Source organism: Vespula vulgaris, chromosome 2, assembly GCF_905475345.1.
Source record: "Vespula vulgaris chromosome 2, iyVesVulg1.1, whole genome shotgun sequence".
Lineage (NCBI taxonomy): Eukaryota > Metazoa > Arthropoda > Insecta > Hymenoptera > Vespidae > Vespula > Vespula vulgaris.
Window position 1 is genome coordinate 8,311,604 of NC_066587.1, and position 14,198 is coordinate 8,325,801.

Genomic DNA, 14,198 nt, shown 5'->3' on the forward strand with positions numbered 1-14,198 from the left:
ATACGCGTAAGCCGATTATCGCTGAGAAGCGTAGATGAAGAAACGAGAGGGGAGATGGAAATGGAGACCTCCTTCGACAAAATGTCGCGTCGACGCGTTCGTAAATGTGCACCCGTTCGATAGATCGTTTGATCCTCTTAATACTGGATCTTGTTGTTGCTGGAATAAACTTAGATCGTCAGGAATTGTATTAGCAAAAAAAATGATGTATTTATCTTCAAATAAATTTAGTTATAAAGTAATTTATTTACTATTTATTATTTAAAAGGTACATATATCTATATATTTCGTGCGAGTTTATCAATGAAGAAAAGATTTGCGATTGACGCATCACTCTTATGTCTATTGAAATTATACTGCACTGACTAATTGCTCGAGGGAAAATAAGTCCAGTCACCTTCTTTTCGAAGGGATTAACGAGGAGGAGTCATGGGACTCGAACGTCCAAGAAAGGATCACGACCCAAATTTGAAATTTGTATTAGTTGGGCCGAGAGAGAAAGAAGAAAGTACGTGGAAGAAGCGATTAGCGGCTCAAAACGGCTCAAAACCACCGCGCATTCAAGACCGACCTACGTCGAAGACGAAGAGTTCGTCGGAAACTCGAGTTAATTGACGCCAAAGTGGAAAAATTGATTTTCAGGACGCTCTTCGGCGCGCAGAACGGCTACTGGGAATTGTTTTCGATGGTCCAGATTTTTCCTCCAAAGTTATTCGTTTTAAGTATCCAAAGCCTAATTTTATCTCATAGCTTTTGAACTCCCACGGTGTTAAAAAACTAAAAAAGAAATGAAAAATAACTTCTAAATAATAATTACTTATCATGAACGATGTCCAGGAATGGTATTTGTTTTTATACTTCAACTTCTTTTTCATTTTCAATGATATAATTCTCAAAATATTATATTTGACATGCTCAAAAATAAGAGTAGATTTGGATTTATACATTTTATCAACAAATCCAATGTAATAATAAAAATATTCTTATATAACATGATATATTTTTCTTATACAATATTCAATAATATATGTAATTTATATGAAGGGATGATTACGAATAGGTGAATCTTTAATTGTAAGAGTAAAAAACGACCGGAAATGTCGGGGTCATGACATTCGTTAAAAATCGAACTCGCTGTTCGTAGTTACACAGCAAAAAGTAGGAATGATTTTTCTTAGGAAGATGTGGGGGATCTTGTTTTCGAAAATTAATATTAGACGATGGAACGACGGTAGCCTAGTTATTAGGACCTACGAAGCGCCCTTTGAAACGAGGGGGTGGCGCCCGTGATTCGGGGTTGTAACAAACTTTCCACATCCAAAGTTCCGCTTTCTGTAACTTTCACATGCCAAACCAAAAGACGTACAAATGCTACATATAATTTTACTACGCATTCACATATGTATATTTACACGTAATGAGTATAATTGTTACATTTCCTAGAACGCTAATAATTCTATATTTGTTAGCTTTCACACACTTATAAAAAGGATGTAGTACATTTTCCATTTTTAAGGATTAATTCACCGCCAAACAAATGCTTTCGACCGAAGCGAATGTTCACGGTCAGATTTTTATATTAATTTAGCCTATAGACGTTAAAAAAGAATCTGTTGCGATTCTGGCAGCGATCAGAGGCCGTCGGCAATTTGTTCGACACCAAAGAGAATAGAAGGGAAACAATCGTGCGCTCTTTTCGAAAACAATTCGTGTATTGAAATCGGCGATACAATGGACTTTTTGGTGGTGAGCACTGGGGAGCGCCCAATGAAACAACGAACCAAGAGAGAAAGAGAGAGAGGGAAAGAGAGACAGTGGTGGTTACAAAATAACAATGCGGCACCCTCCTGTGTGACCGACAGGATCCTTTCAATCGGCAATAAGATCCATTTTCTCAGCATTGAACCAACTTCGTGCCGCTTGAATCTTCGATAATGAAACATAATTGAAGTGAAGAATCTAGGAGAAAATCGATATATATATAAATTATTTATTTTCCAATAATATTTTTAAACTATCGAGTCAACGAAATTCGTGAACTCAAAGCGAAGTCCTCGATTGAAACAACCGGTAGATCGAGTGCAAAAAGCACGTACTTTTAGCGAAAACCCAAAATTACACAGTGCATCGAAGAGGCGCCCCACATTCTGACGCTTGCCAAATTTCAGCGGACCACGAACGTACCTCCGTGATCCCCAGTGATTATCCACTTAAATCGTGAAGTCGCGAGCAATTATGTGGGGGTGCGAGGGTTAATTCGATAATTGCGATATTCCGTAGCGAATAATTACCACCTATCCGCGAATGCAAATCCCTTGAGATCTCACCGCGGTACTGAATTTAGGTGTGCTCGAAACTTTCCATATCATCCTCCCACGAAAGCGGCATCGATATGCTTACACTACGTGACTGTGAACTATGGAAAGAAAGCCTTTAGTCCTGTTTTAGTTTTCAACTCTACAAGTTGAATCAGAGAGTTATTAATTTAATTTTACAAATAAAGCTGTATCTATTATGATTATTAAATAATCTAATTTTTCCATATTAAATAAACAATCTAGCTTTAAATATCCATTTTGATAATAATAGAATATCGAGGTTACGCGAGCTAACGAAGAGTCAATAAAACGCTTCTTCGTTGCGTATGCGAAGCCCACTAAATTCTCTTTTAGCGGACACGTGGCTATAAGGTTTTAGTGTCGAGTCACGAATCGTTCTTCCGGAATGAAGACAGTGGTCCCAAAATGTTTTTTATAATATTTCCGAGATAACTTCGGTCGAACCCGGATAAAACTTCTAAGCATATCATTCTCATCATCATCACTATTTACCAACCACGATGGTGACATCATCTATGCTCATAAGCGAAAGATTAACCAGAAATGTTTGATGAAAATAAGTTGGAAAAAGAGAAAGAATCGAGTCGAGTTGGTTCGGTCGGGCGCCCAGACGAAGGCTAAAGAGGGGAGAAGCACGCGTCGGCCACGCTCCCCGTGCACACACCTGGGGCCAGTTGGCTAGCGAGAGGAGAGACGAGACTCCCTTTCCACTCTAGGCACAACCAATGTCCAATTATTAACAAATTATGATCGCGAAATTGGACATCTTCCGGAAATACGGGAACGAGCTCAAAGCATCCTGATCGTGTCGGAAACTTGCTCTGTCGGTAAAGGACGAAGAAAAGAATACAAGGAAAGCACGAGCGGGAAATTTGTTAGCGTGAAACGAGTGGAATGATGACACGCGACCGATATTTCGAGAAAACAATCAAATTTCGTGAGTTTTCGAAAAGAAGGAAATTTCACATTAATTCTTCACGTTATTTCACGTTAACGAAACGTATCGATCAAAAATGTATCGTTTTATTCAGGATATTATGACGCGTGAAGTTTGAAAGAACTAGCATAATATTAAAAAGAGGAAGTTGGAAGAAAATCAGTCGAGCGGATGTCCTTCCAGTAGACTTCGGACTCGATCGAACGCAGTTCCTCTCATACGATGGGCTTCGCTAGTATTATGATCATTTTGCAATGGTGGGCCTTTGTTTTACAAAAATCGATGAAGGAGAAAAGAATCAATAATGATTTGTCTTTCTAACTATAAACAATGCCGACAGGAAAGGAAGCGAATTGAGCATTCCACGTCAAGCATTAAAGTCGCATTAACTGAAGTCAAACAGGAAAAAGAACGGTCTTCCGGTCCTTTAGTTATGTGCTGTTACATCTTACAACACGGAGATCACACAGGAAAATCAAATTTTCCTTACGTTCCCAATTTTGCGCTTTTCAATTATAGACAATCGCTTTCGAAAATTCATTGTCATTTAGAAATTCAGTAAATTATATACTCAAATATGATTACAAACAAATAGAAGGAAAAGTATTCATACTAATCCATTAGTAATTTTCACTATAGATTCAACTTTATGATTTAGATATATTAAACATGAAGATTAAATATTTCAATAAGAATCATCTCAACGCGTCTATTTTGATAAAGAAGAAAAAATAACAAGTTTTTGTTTGAAGGGTCAAACGCATTGTCGATGAATATGAGTAAAGAAATAAAGAAAAAAACGGATGGGATCGCTTATATGAAGAAATTAACGAGATCTCGTTTGGTCTCGCCATAAAACGTGCAAAAAAAAGGAGTAACGAATCGGTGCCGGTTTTGGCGCTCTCTAAGACGCCTGAATTCGGCGATCGTGCGCCTGATAACCCGGTTAACCCTACCAGCCCGTTATTATAATATTTGCCGAGCCGAAATATAGTAATTGCTTATTTGTTCGGGCCCAATTACCGCGTGGCCCGCGCACGCCCATGGATTCTCTACGCGGTACCTAGTACCTTTACGTGTTCCTTCAGCTATACAGGGTGAGTCTGATTGAACTGAGACAAACGGGCTATAATTCTTTTCTAAACGAAAAAATATTGCACAATTTTATGAAATCTAACTTTCTATACAACTATCTTTTTCTTAGAATGAATATATCGATGGAATGCAATTATACCTGATTTTTGAACACAATTATATTGTTTTTACTCCGATTGATTCTTTTCATTATTTTATATATAAAAATATTACGATGAATTTGTCAAAAAATAAATATTTAGTAACATATTCAAACTTTTATGTTAAAAATCTATTTTATATTTATATTATGTACCATTAATTCTATGTAGTCATTAAAAGCACCCTATATACCTTGATACTTGATCAATTCAACCACCACCCACTTCTACAACTTCCACCTATATATTCCTTCTTTCTTTCCTCCCTTTTTTTCTTTTCTTATTTTTCATCCACCTACCTACCTGTCCGTTTACTCCCGCCCTCGCCGACGACTTGCCGTAACGATTAGGTTCAAACAATCAGATACAGCCGGATCGGCACGTAATGTCTATTATTGCGTCCGACGTCAAAATAACGACGCGTTAGTTTGAATGTTTCAGCGATATTCGACATTTCCTCTACGGGAGAACGTGCTTACGCTTGCTTTTTTGCGAATTACTGGTTTCATCAGAAGAAAGAAAGAAATTCAAGTATACAGGCAGAGTGATTTTTTTTACTTCTTCAAAAAATTCGTTTTTTATTAAACGACTCACGATACAGACTTCTTATAAAACTGTACTATATCTTCAGTACTTTTTCTCTTTCACGGACATACAGTTTATACAATCATATACATTACTTACTATTCACTGATCACTGACTGTATTTATGATATAAAAATTAATAGGACATAGTAATACTATCGGATCATAATCCTTTAAAAAGAAATGAACCTGCATTTACTAAACTTTGAAAAATATTGTGATCTCACGTCACAAAGATCGATTTAATCCAGGAAAAATCAAAAATGCTTACATTTATTTCGTTCACGGTTTCCATAGCTTTAATAGCCCATCTTCACTGTACGAACATAACAAGTTCTGATGAGGATGATGCGCTAAACCGATTACGTCTTTATCATGTACCTACAATCGTAAAAAATAAAAAAAAAAGCATTACAACGGATTTTATAAATGAACTTTCATTAATAATAGATTACTTACATTAAGAGTTCTCTCTAATTTGCCAGATGATGTGGAAAAACAATAAAGTACGAGATCTTCGCCAACACAATAAATAAATTCACCGCGTGGACTTACAACCGTACATACAAAATCTCCACCTTCTCGTTTACCACTGGAAAATGACCTTACTATCTGTCCTTGCATATTCATAATAACTACAGTATTTGATCGATTGCAAACAACAAAATGTTCTGGATTTCGTGGAAGAGGATGTACACTGTTTACTGTTAAATCGGCAGCTCCCAAAGATTTATAAGTTCCTATGCACTCTGTTGTTTTTAAACTCCAAACTTTCACAGTACCATCTGAGGAAGCACTATGAGATAAAAGATAATAAATTTGTATATATGTGTAATAAATACCAACAAAATTATATTGGCAATTATTTTAGTACCTAATAATATTATGACCATCAGGTGCAAACACAACCTCATTGACGAATGAAGTGTGTCCTCGAAATTCCTTAAGAGTTTTACCAGACTTCAATCCGTGTATTCTAAAAATATAGAAAATAAAATGAAAAGATAGTATATATGAAACAAGTGTTAATACAAATTTTTATTACAAATTTGCTTTCATCTACCTTATAGTGGTGTCAAATGAAGCTGATAAAATTTGGCTATTATCTCTACTAAATTGTAAACAAGTAACACCTTTTGAATGTGCTTTTTCAAATCTCCTTAAACATTGACCACTTTGTACTCTCCATACTTTCATTTTTCCATCTTGCCCACCTCCTGCTAACATTTCACTATCACGACTAAAAGACATTGATAAAACAGCTTGTTCCATCATCATAAAATTATCTTGAGCTTGATATTTCAAATCTTTTCTTATCTTCCCTGTTGTAAAATTCCAAACTTCAATAAAACCATCTACAGATCCAGTGACCAAATATTGACCATCTGGTGAAAAACGAGCACATTCTACATGTGATTTTTGTCCAAATTTGATTTGTTTTGATAATTGCGTAGGGTATTTTTCATCCTCTTGATCTCTCACTGCTGCTTTTCCTCTAAACAAATCTATCGTTGTTCCTGGTGGCAATAAACCTTGGTGTTGTTGCCATTTTAATGCTTGACCCAAAAGAGCGAGCAACCTGCTGGAAGGTACTACAGAAACTTCTCCTGCAAGTGCAGTTGCTATATAAGCTCTTCTTTTTTCTTTTGTACTTCCATCTGGATAAGCTTCTCGTGGATCGAAATATGAACGAGCAAGCAGATTTTCTATATAATTAAATAAAAAATGTTATTCAAAAAAATTAATATGAAAAAGAAAATGAAGATATATATATATATATATATATATATATATATATATATATATATATTATCACTTTACCTAGATGTATGTATCTTTCAGGTTCTTGCTGTTTCATCATAATCATAGGATCTGTTTGTCTTAACAAAGAACGTGCTGCTCCTAATTCTCTCAATTCAATTAATTCTAAAACAACCTTTTATACAAAAACAAGTGAGATAATTAAGTTATTTTATATATTTTCAGAAACTACTTACCTGCTCATATAAATCTATCAATTTTTTATCAGGTAACTTCAAAGATTGTATAGCTTTAAGCACTGTGTCCCAATGACCATTATTTATATCAGCCACAAATCCATCTACACTATCCACTGTATTAAGCGATACTCCGGTTTCTTCCTATCTCATTAGAATCATATATATATATATATATATAAAACAAATAAATATAAAATATAAATAAATACAATACGTCAAATACCTGTAAAGTTTGTAACGTTTTTACAAGATTTGATTCTTTCAAATATTGCTGTATCAAACGAATTACACTGAAAACAAATAATTTGAATTAATATTCACTCATATAATAATAAATAATATCAAGATTATAAATATATTGCTTACTCAGCAGATTCTATTTCAATAGACATTGTATATTTGAAAAATAATTTACATTAAAACAAATTGTTAATTTGGTTATGTTGTGTCAATAAAATACAGTAAGAATATATTCACTCATAAATATATTCTATAGAACGAAACGATATAAAATTGTAAACTAAACTACCGATTAAAGGTCTATTCTGATTGGATTATACGACTCATGAGTAACCAATTAGAATACAACCGGGTTATGCTAAATATACTATATATAAAGTTATCATCTTCAATGTGCGAAAAAGTAACATAAAAATCACCTTCTTACTTAACAATGTACTATGAAATATTATTGTAAATCAGTGTAAATATACGGTCGTCAAATAAAATCATTTCTATAAATGGTGATTTTAGCATTCATAATTCTATAAATTTTATTAAAATAATATCCACATAATATCGATAGAATTTTACAAATAAGAATCATTTTACATATATACTATACTTTTTATCCAATCATTTACAATACACTACACTTTTTATTCGTCTGCAACAAATTTAATATTTTAAAATTGTATTCTATCACAAGTAAAAAATAATACTTTTAAATTAAGAATTCTTATTTAAATTCTATAAATTAAAAGTAAAATTTTTAAATCTATATAAAAATTATTTGACTTTAAAAAACGTATTTGATAGATTAGAAATTAACTGAAATGAGATTATTGCAACTTACTTCATTTAAATACATTACTTCATGATTAACTAGCATGAGATATATGATGTTACATATATATCAGAAAGTACTTAGGCTTTTCTCAAGAACTTTTTAATGAGTGTTCCAATTCAATTCTTTTTATCAAATGTTTTTCACACATATATTTAAATGTCGTTTACTTTATATACCTGCTCAATCTTTAATATTCTTCAGGTATGATACTATATGACATACGTACATACATACATACATGTATCTGCGTATCTTTACCTTGTAACTATCAACGTCGTCATTCAAATATAACCTATATAAATCGTTAAGTTGTGTCGTGAATCATACATGCTTTCCTTGTTATAATTATTTGTGCTAACATTTTTAAGTGGATATGAATATACAACTTAAAGTAAACATTTATGAGAACTTAAAGTTTATCTATTATATAAACAATACTAAATAATTATAATCAATTACTTTGTTACATACTGTTGAAAAAATTATAATTACAAGCTAGACACATTTTTAAGTTAATTTTAATTAACATTGCATGATATTGATTATTTTTCATTACCAAGTACATTTAAATAGAATTATTAAACAAAATTACTTTAAATGATAGTTTATTTATAATTTTTATACGGTTATTTCAAATAATTTATATAATTTTTAAATAACTATTTGTTTTTTATAATCTACTTTTTATTAATAATTATAATAATGTCATCTCTTCATCAAAATGAGGAAACTTCACATACGGAATCTATAATTTTTGAGTAAGAGTTTACATATAATGATATTATTTATTAATATTATATATAAAAATATGTATGAATATAATAGTAAAATATTTTACTTCTTTGTATTTACTTCATATTTTACTATATATTTTAAATGTATCATAATTTTTAGAAGTAGTTCTCCAGAGAAAAAAGCATCAATTGCAAATATACCAATTCGTGATTATATTAGTAAAATATAATATTGAATATAATAGTAAAATATTTTACTTTCTCGTATTTACTTTATATTTTAGTATATAGTATAAATATATCATAATTTTTAGACGTAGTTCTCCAGAGAAAAAAACATCATTTGCAAATATGCCAGTTCGTGATTATATTGAGAAACGATATGAAATTACCAAATCACCAAATGATAAAAGATTATATAGAGGCTTATTACTTTCCAATAAAATGAAAGTATTATTGATAAGTGATTCAACAACCGATAAAAGTGCTGCAGCTATGGATGTTAATATTGGTAATTATTATAACTCATAAATTCATTACTTTTATATATAATATATTTTTTATTTTAAGGTTATATGAGTGATCCAGATGATTTACCAGGTCTAGCTCATTTTTGTGAACATATGTTATTTTTGGGTACAGAGAAATATCCTCAAGAAAATGATTATAATATGTTTTTATCTCAAAATGGTGGTACAAGTAATGCAGTGACTTATATGGATCAAACTAATTATTATTTTGATGTTACTCCAGATAAATTAGAAGATGCATTAGATCGTTTTGCTCAATTCTTTTTAAAACCATTATTTACTGAATCACTGACAGAATTAGAATTAAATGCTATACATTCTGAACATGAAAAAAATATAACAAATGATTCATGGCGCCTTCGCCAAGTGGATAAATCATCATCCAATCCTAACCATCCATTTTCAAAATTTGGTACTGGTAACAGAGAAACATTGGATATTATACCAAAACGGAAAGGTATAAGCGTTAGAGAGAAATTGCTTGAGTTTCATGAGAACTATTATTCTGCCAATATTATGGCTTTATGTGTTCTTGGGAAAGGTATGTAACTATGATACGATATTCTTTCCTAGAATTAAACTATTTACTTATTAACTCCTTAGATGCTATATACTACTATAATAGTTTCCCAATAAAAATAAAAAACTACTATAGTGGATAGAAAAATAACTTATTTAATTATTACTTTATAGTAATGTAAATATAAATAAATATGTAATTAAAGACATCGAAATACCGCTATCATGATACTAATATACTTAATACGCACTCCGTGATACTAATATAGTTAATACGCACTTAGCGGTAGAGCCGTCCATACAGCAATACAGCTACAAGGCCAGCTTAGCCGTAGTAAAAGTCTTAAGATGTATATTTCTCAATATCAATATAATTTTACATCCATTAATTAGAGAGTTTGGACGACCTTGAAAAGATAGTAGTGAATCTATTTTCTCAAGTAAAAAACAAAGAAGTAGAAGTACCAGTCTGGCCTGAGCACCCTTTCGATGAGGAACACTTCCAAACTAAATGGTATATTGTACCGATAAAAGATTTACGAAACTTAAATATGATATTTCCTATTCCTGATATGCGAGAACATTATAATGCTGCGGTAATCAGAATTATTTTTAGAATATATTCATGTTTTTATGATCATATTTTTATAATTTATGTTTATTCTTCAGCCAACACATTATATATCACACTTATTGGGACATGAAGGAGAAGGTTCATTACTTTCAGCCCTTAAAGCAAGAAATTGGTGTAATTCTTTGGTAGCAGGTAGACCAGCATCTCCTAGAGGATTTAGCTTCCTGCATGTTTTTGTTGATTTAACTGAGGAAGGTATTAATCATATTGATGATATTATCATGCTAACATTTGCATATATTAATATGCTTAAGAAAGAAGGACCAGTTGAATGGATTTATAAGGTATAAACATAATTCATATTTATTTATATTATGTTTTATATATTACTTATAAGATATATTTTTATTTGTAGGAATATCGAGATATTGCAGCAATGAATTTTCAGTTTAAAGAGAAAATTTCACCACAAGCATATGTGAGTTCGGTAGTACAGGCATTACAGGAGTATCCTATGGAAGAAGTCTTAACTGCAGAACGTCTTTTCCCAGAATGGAAACCTGAGTTAATTAATTTGGTAATGGAATATCTCGTACCAAAAAATATTAGGGTACAAATAGTTGGAAAATTATTTGAAAATATAGCTGATGAGACAGAAAAATGGTATGGAACCAAATTTAAAAAGGATAAGATACAACCAGAAATAATTGATAAATGGGCAACATCTAATTTTAATTCAGATCTACACTTACCACTTAAAAATGAGTTTATACCAACTAAATTTGATATGAAACAATTACAACCCGATGTACGTAAATAATATTAATTTTTTTTTATTTCACATTAGTAAATATGGATATACATATTGTATTATATAATAATTCGTTTTTACTTTTAGTTAGACAAATTTCCTGTGATTATAAAGGATACTCCATTATTAAGAGTGTGGTTTAAACAGGATGATGAATTTTTAATACCAAAAGCTAATCTTATTTTTAATTTTGTGAGGTATAATATAAATTTTCTCAAAATGATATATTAATACAAAATTCATATTCATATAATGACCAACGTTTTTATATAACTTTTTGTATTTCCACAGTCCACTTGCATATATAGATCCTATTAATTGTAACTTATTATACATGTTTGTACAATTGGTTCGTGATTCTCTGACTGAGTATGCATATGCTGCACATTTAGCTGGTCTAAAATGGGAAATAACCAACAGTAAATACGGAATTATGGTAAGTTGATTTATTCATTAATTACATACTGTTTTAAATATATTATTATTAAATACTTATATTCATTCATTCATTTAAATTTCATAACAGTTTAATTTCTTGTTAGTCTATAGTTATATATAATCATACAAACGTATATATTCTTCTGACAGTGTGATAAAAGTAGCTAGTAATTTTATACATTATAATTTTAAATGCATTAGTAGTATAAAATATTATGCTTCAATATATCTTACATAAAACAATATAAATTATCCATGTTTCTTCTGTAATGAGCAAATAAAAAACTTTTATTAATATTTTAAAATATGTAATATATATATATTGGATTCAAAACAATTTTCATTATTTACACAATATATCCATTAGATTATATATCTTAGACTATGATCTTTTTCTTTTCTGTATTTTACTCTACTTCAGAAAAAAAATATATATATATATCCTGTTTGAAATATTTTTTACTATATGGGTTCTTACAGAAGAAATGAGGAGTTTAGAACAGTTTATTTTTGAGTGATCAAAATAAATAGTTTCATCCACCATTGAATTTTAAAAGAATAAAAATATAGACTCAACCAGAGTCATTATTAACTATGCCCTCAGCTAATGATTGGAGGCTATGATCACAAACAAAGTGTGCTGCTAGAGAAGATCATGGATAGAATAGTCAACTTCAAAATTCAACCGAAACGATTTGAAATCTTAAAAGAAAATGTACGTATAATTGCAAATATTCTAGCAGTATTAATTAAAATATGTTAATATAATATTTAAATTTCAGTATATTCGAGGATTAAAAAATTTTGGAACTGAACAGCCATATCAGCATGCAGTATATTACCTTGCTGTTTTATTAGCAGAACAAGTATGGGTAAAAGATGAATTACTAGAAGCAAGTTCTTGTAAGTGCATATTTCGTAGTTATTTTGTTATAAATTTGCCAAAATTTATTCTAAATTTGTATCTATCTTGATTTATTTTCTATTATATCTATATATATGTATATTTTCTTAGATCTAACAGCTGAAAGAGTATTAGAATTCATACCACAATTTTTAAGTAAAATACACATAGAGAGTTTAGTGCATGGTAATATGACAATGTCAGAAGCCATTGATATGGTTCACATAGTGGAATCACAATTAACCAAAAGTATACCACATATAGTACCACTTCTACCAAAGCAAATGATACTGAAACGTGAAATTAAATTAGAAGATGGTAATATGTAATGTACTTATTATATCTGATTTAATGATAATATTAATTTTATCACATTTAATTCAATTTATAGGGTGTCACTTTTTATTTGAAGTAGAAAATCAATTTCACAAAAGTTCTTGTACTGAAGTATATTACCAAAGTGGTCTGCAATCAACAAAATCAAACATGTTACTTGAACTTTTAACGCAAATAATTTCAGAACCATGTTTCAATATCTTAAGAACAAAAGAACAGTTGGGATACATTGTATTTAGTGGTATAAGAAGAACAAATGGTGTACAGGGCTTAAGAGTTATCATTCAAAGTGATAAACACCCAAAATACGTAGAAAAAAGAATTGACGAATTTATGAATACTATGTTGGTAGGTTCAAATTTTAATGATGATAATATGTTTCATATAATTTCTCTTAACTATTTCATTTAACTCTTCAACAACATCTTTACATTTGCCTATTTTTAATGAAATATAGAATCATATAACAACTATGTCAGAGGAGGAATTCAATAGACACAAAGAGTCGTTAGCGGCGCAACGTTTAGAAAAACCTAAAATGTTAACGTCTTTGACTACTGATTTTTGGAATGAAATATCATCGCAACAGTATAATTTTGATAGAGCAAATATTGAAGTTGCTTATTTAAAGACTATAACACAAGAACAAATACTACAATTTTTTAAGGTATATATAGTTATTAAAAAAATTATCTATTATTATTATTTCATAATCTATATTTGCAGGAAATTGTTTTTGATGAGACACGACATAAGTTGTGTGTTTATGTCATTTCCATGGCAGAGGATGGTGCAGGAGTAATAACAGAAAAAGATAATGAGAAAACGGATGAAACTTTAAGTGATGCAACTATTACATCAATGAAGACAATTGATGATATTGTATCATTTAAAATTAGCCAACATTTATATCCACTATTAAAACCTTTTTGTAATATACCTAGAAAGGGTACATGCTCTTCTAAATTATAAAAATGTTAATTAAAATAAATATGTATACTTAATACATTAAATTAATGTAAATCATTAAAATGTATATCGGTATTTGTATTTTTCATTAAATTTTGTGTTGCATTTTCTTTTTAATGTAAGGAATCAATAGAAATACTTCCAGAAATACTTTCCTTTTAAAAATCATTAAAAATTATACTAAATCCTTAAATAAATCTTTTTGATACAATTTGAAG

General features: G+C 30.5%; 2 protein-coding genes across 8 annotated transcripts; one reads left to right on the forward strand and one right to left on the reverse strand.

The window, feature by feature from the left end:
- Nucleotides 1-278: 278 nt before the first annotated feature.
- LOC127061730 (WD40 repeat-containing protein SMU1) lies at nucleotides 279-7,628 on the reverse strand. 5 transcript variants are annotated; one of them, XR_007780941.1, is made up of 10 exons: nucleotides 7,463-7,628; nucleotides 7,320-7,386; nucleotides 7,094-7,237; nucleotides 6,918-7,032; nucleotides 6,160-6,802; nucleotides 5,971-6,072; nucleotides 5,556-5,892; nucleotides 5,368-5,477; nucleotides 2,097-2,416; nucleotides 1,696-1,959 (listed from the first exon to the last, which is right to left on the reverse strand). XR_007780941.1 is itself a non-coding variant. In XM_050989020.1 (9 exons), exons 1-8 carry the CDS (start codon nucleotides 7,486-7,488, stop codon nucleotides 5,379-5,381), a joined length of 1,533 nt encoding a protein of 510 aa, XP_050844977.1. In that variant the 5' UTR covers nucleotides 7,489-7,628; the 3' UTR covers nucleotides 279-777; nucleotides 5,368-5,378. The 5 variants fall into 5 exon arrangements, 4 of the variants coding, with proteins under 4 accessions (XP_050844977.1, XP_050844978.1, XP_050844976.1 ...); XM_050989020.1 differs by lacking the exons at nucleotides 1,696-1,959; nucleotides 2,097-2,416 and adding an exon at nucleotides 279-777; XM_050989021.1 differs by lacking the exon at nucleotides 2,097-2,416.
- A 560-nt stretch (nucleotides 7,629-8,188) lies between these two features.
- On the forward strand, nucleotides 8,189-14,073 carry LOC127061729 (insulin-degrading enzyme). Of its 3 annotated transcripts, XM_050989017.1 has the most exons (15): nucleotides 8,226-8,556; nucleotides 8,892-8,923; nucleotides 9,214-9,410; nucleotides 9,470-9,970; nucleotides 10,342-10,544; nucleotides 10,618-10,866; nucleotides 10,938-11,330; nucleotides 11,421-11,530; nucleotides 11,625-11,769; nucleotides 12,376-12,486; nucleotides 12,554-12,674; nucleotides 12,787-12,993; nucleotides 13,067-13,359; nucleotides 13,469-13,678; nucleotides 13,738-14,073. In XM_050989017.1, exons 1-15 carry the CDS (start codon nucleotides 8,539-8,541, stop codon nucleotides 13,981-13,983), a joined length of 3,036 nt encoding a protein of 1,011 aa, XP_050844974.1. In that variant the 5' UTR covers nucleotides 8,226-8,538; the 3' UTR covers nucleotides 13,984-14,073. The 3 variants fall into 3 exon arrangements, with proteins under 3 accessions (XP_050844972.1, XP_050844974.1, XP_050844973.1); XM_050989015.1 differs by lacking the exon at nucleotides 8,892-8,923 and having other exon boundaries at nucleotides 8,189-8,366; XM_050989016.1 differs by having other exon boundaries at nucleotides 8,226-8,923.
- The last annotated feature ends 125 nt before the right edge of the window (nucleotides 14,074-14,198 follow it).

Coding starts and splice junctions, on each gene's coding strand:
- LOC127061730 (XM_050989020.1), bottom strand. CDS start 7,488: ATGTCTATTGAAATAGAATCTGCTGA. Junction 7,238..7,319: donor AAACGTTACAAACTTTACAG/GTATTTGACGTA, acceptor CTAATGAGATAG/GAAGAAACCGGAGTATCGCT. Junction 5,478..5,555: donor AATTAGAGAGAACTCTTAAT/GTAAGTAATCTA, acceptor TTACGATTGTAG/GTACATGATAAAGACGTAAT.
- LOC127061729 (XM_050989015.1), top strand. CDS start 8,299: ATGTTTTTCACACATATATTTAAATGTCGTTTACTTTATATACCTGCT. Junction 10,545..10,617: donor GAGAACATTATAATGCTGCG/GTAATCAGAATT, acceptor TTTATTCTTCAG/CCAACACATTATATATCACA. Junction 11,770..12,375: donor ACAGTAAATACGGAATTATG/GTAAGTTGATTT, acceptor CTATGCCCTCAG/CTAATGATTGGAGGCTATGA.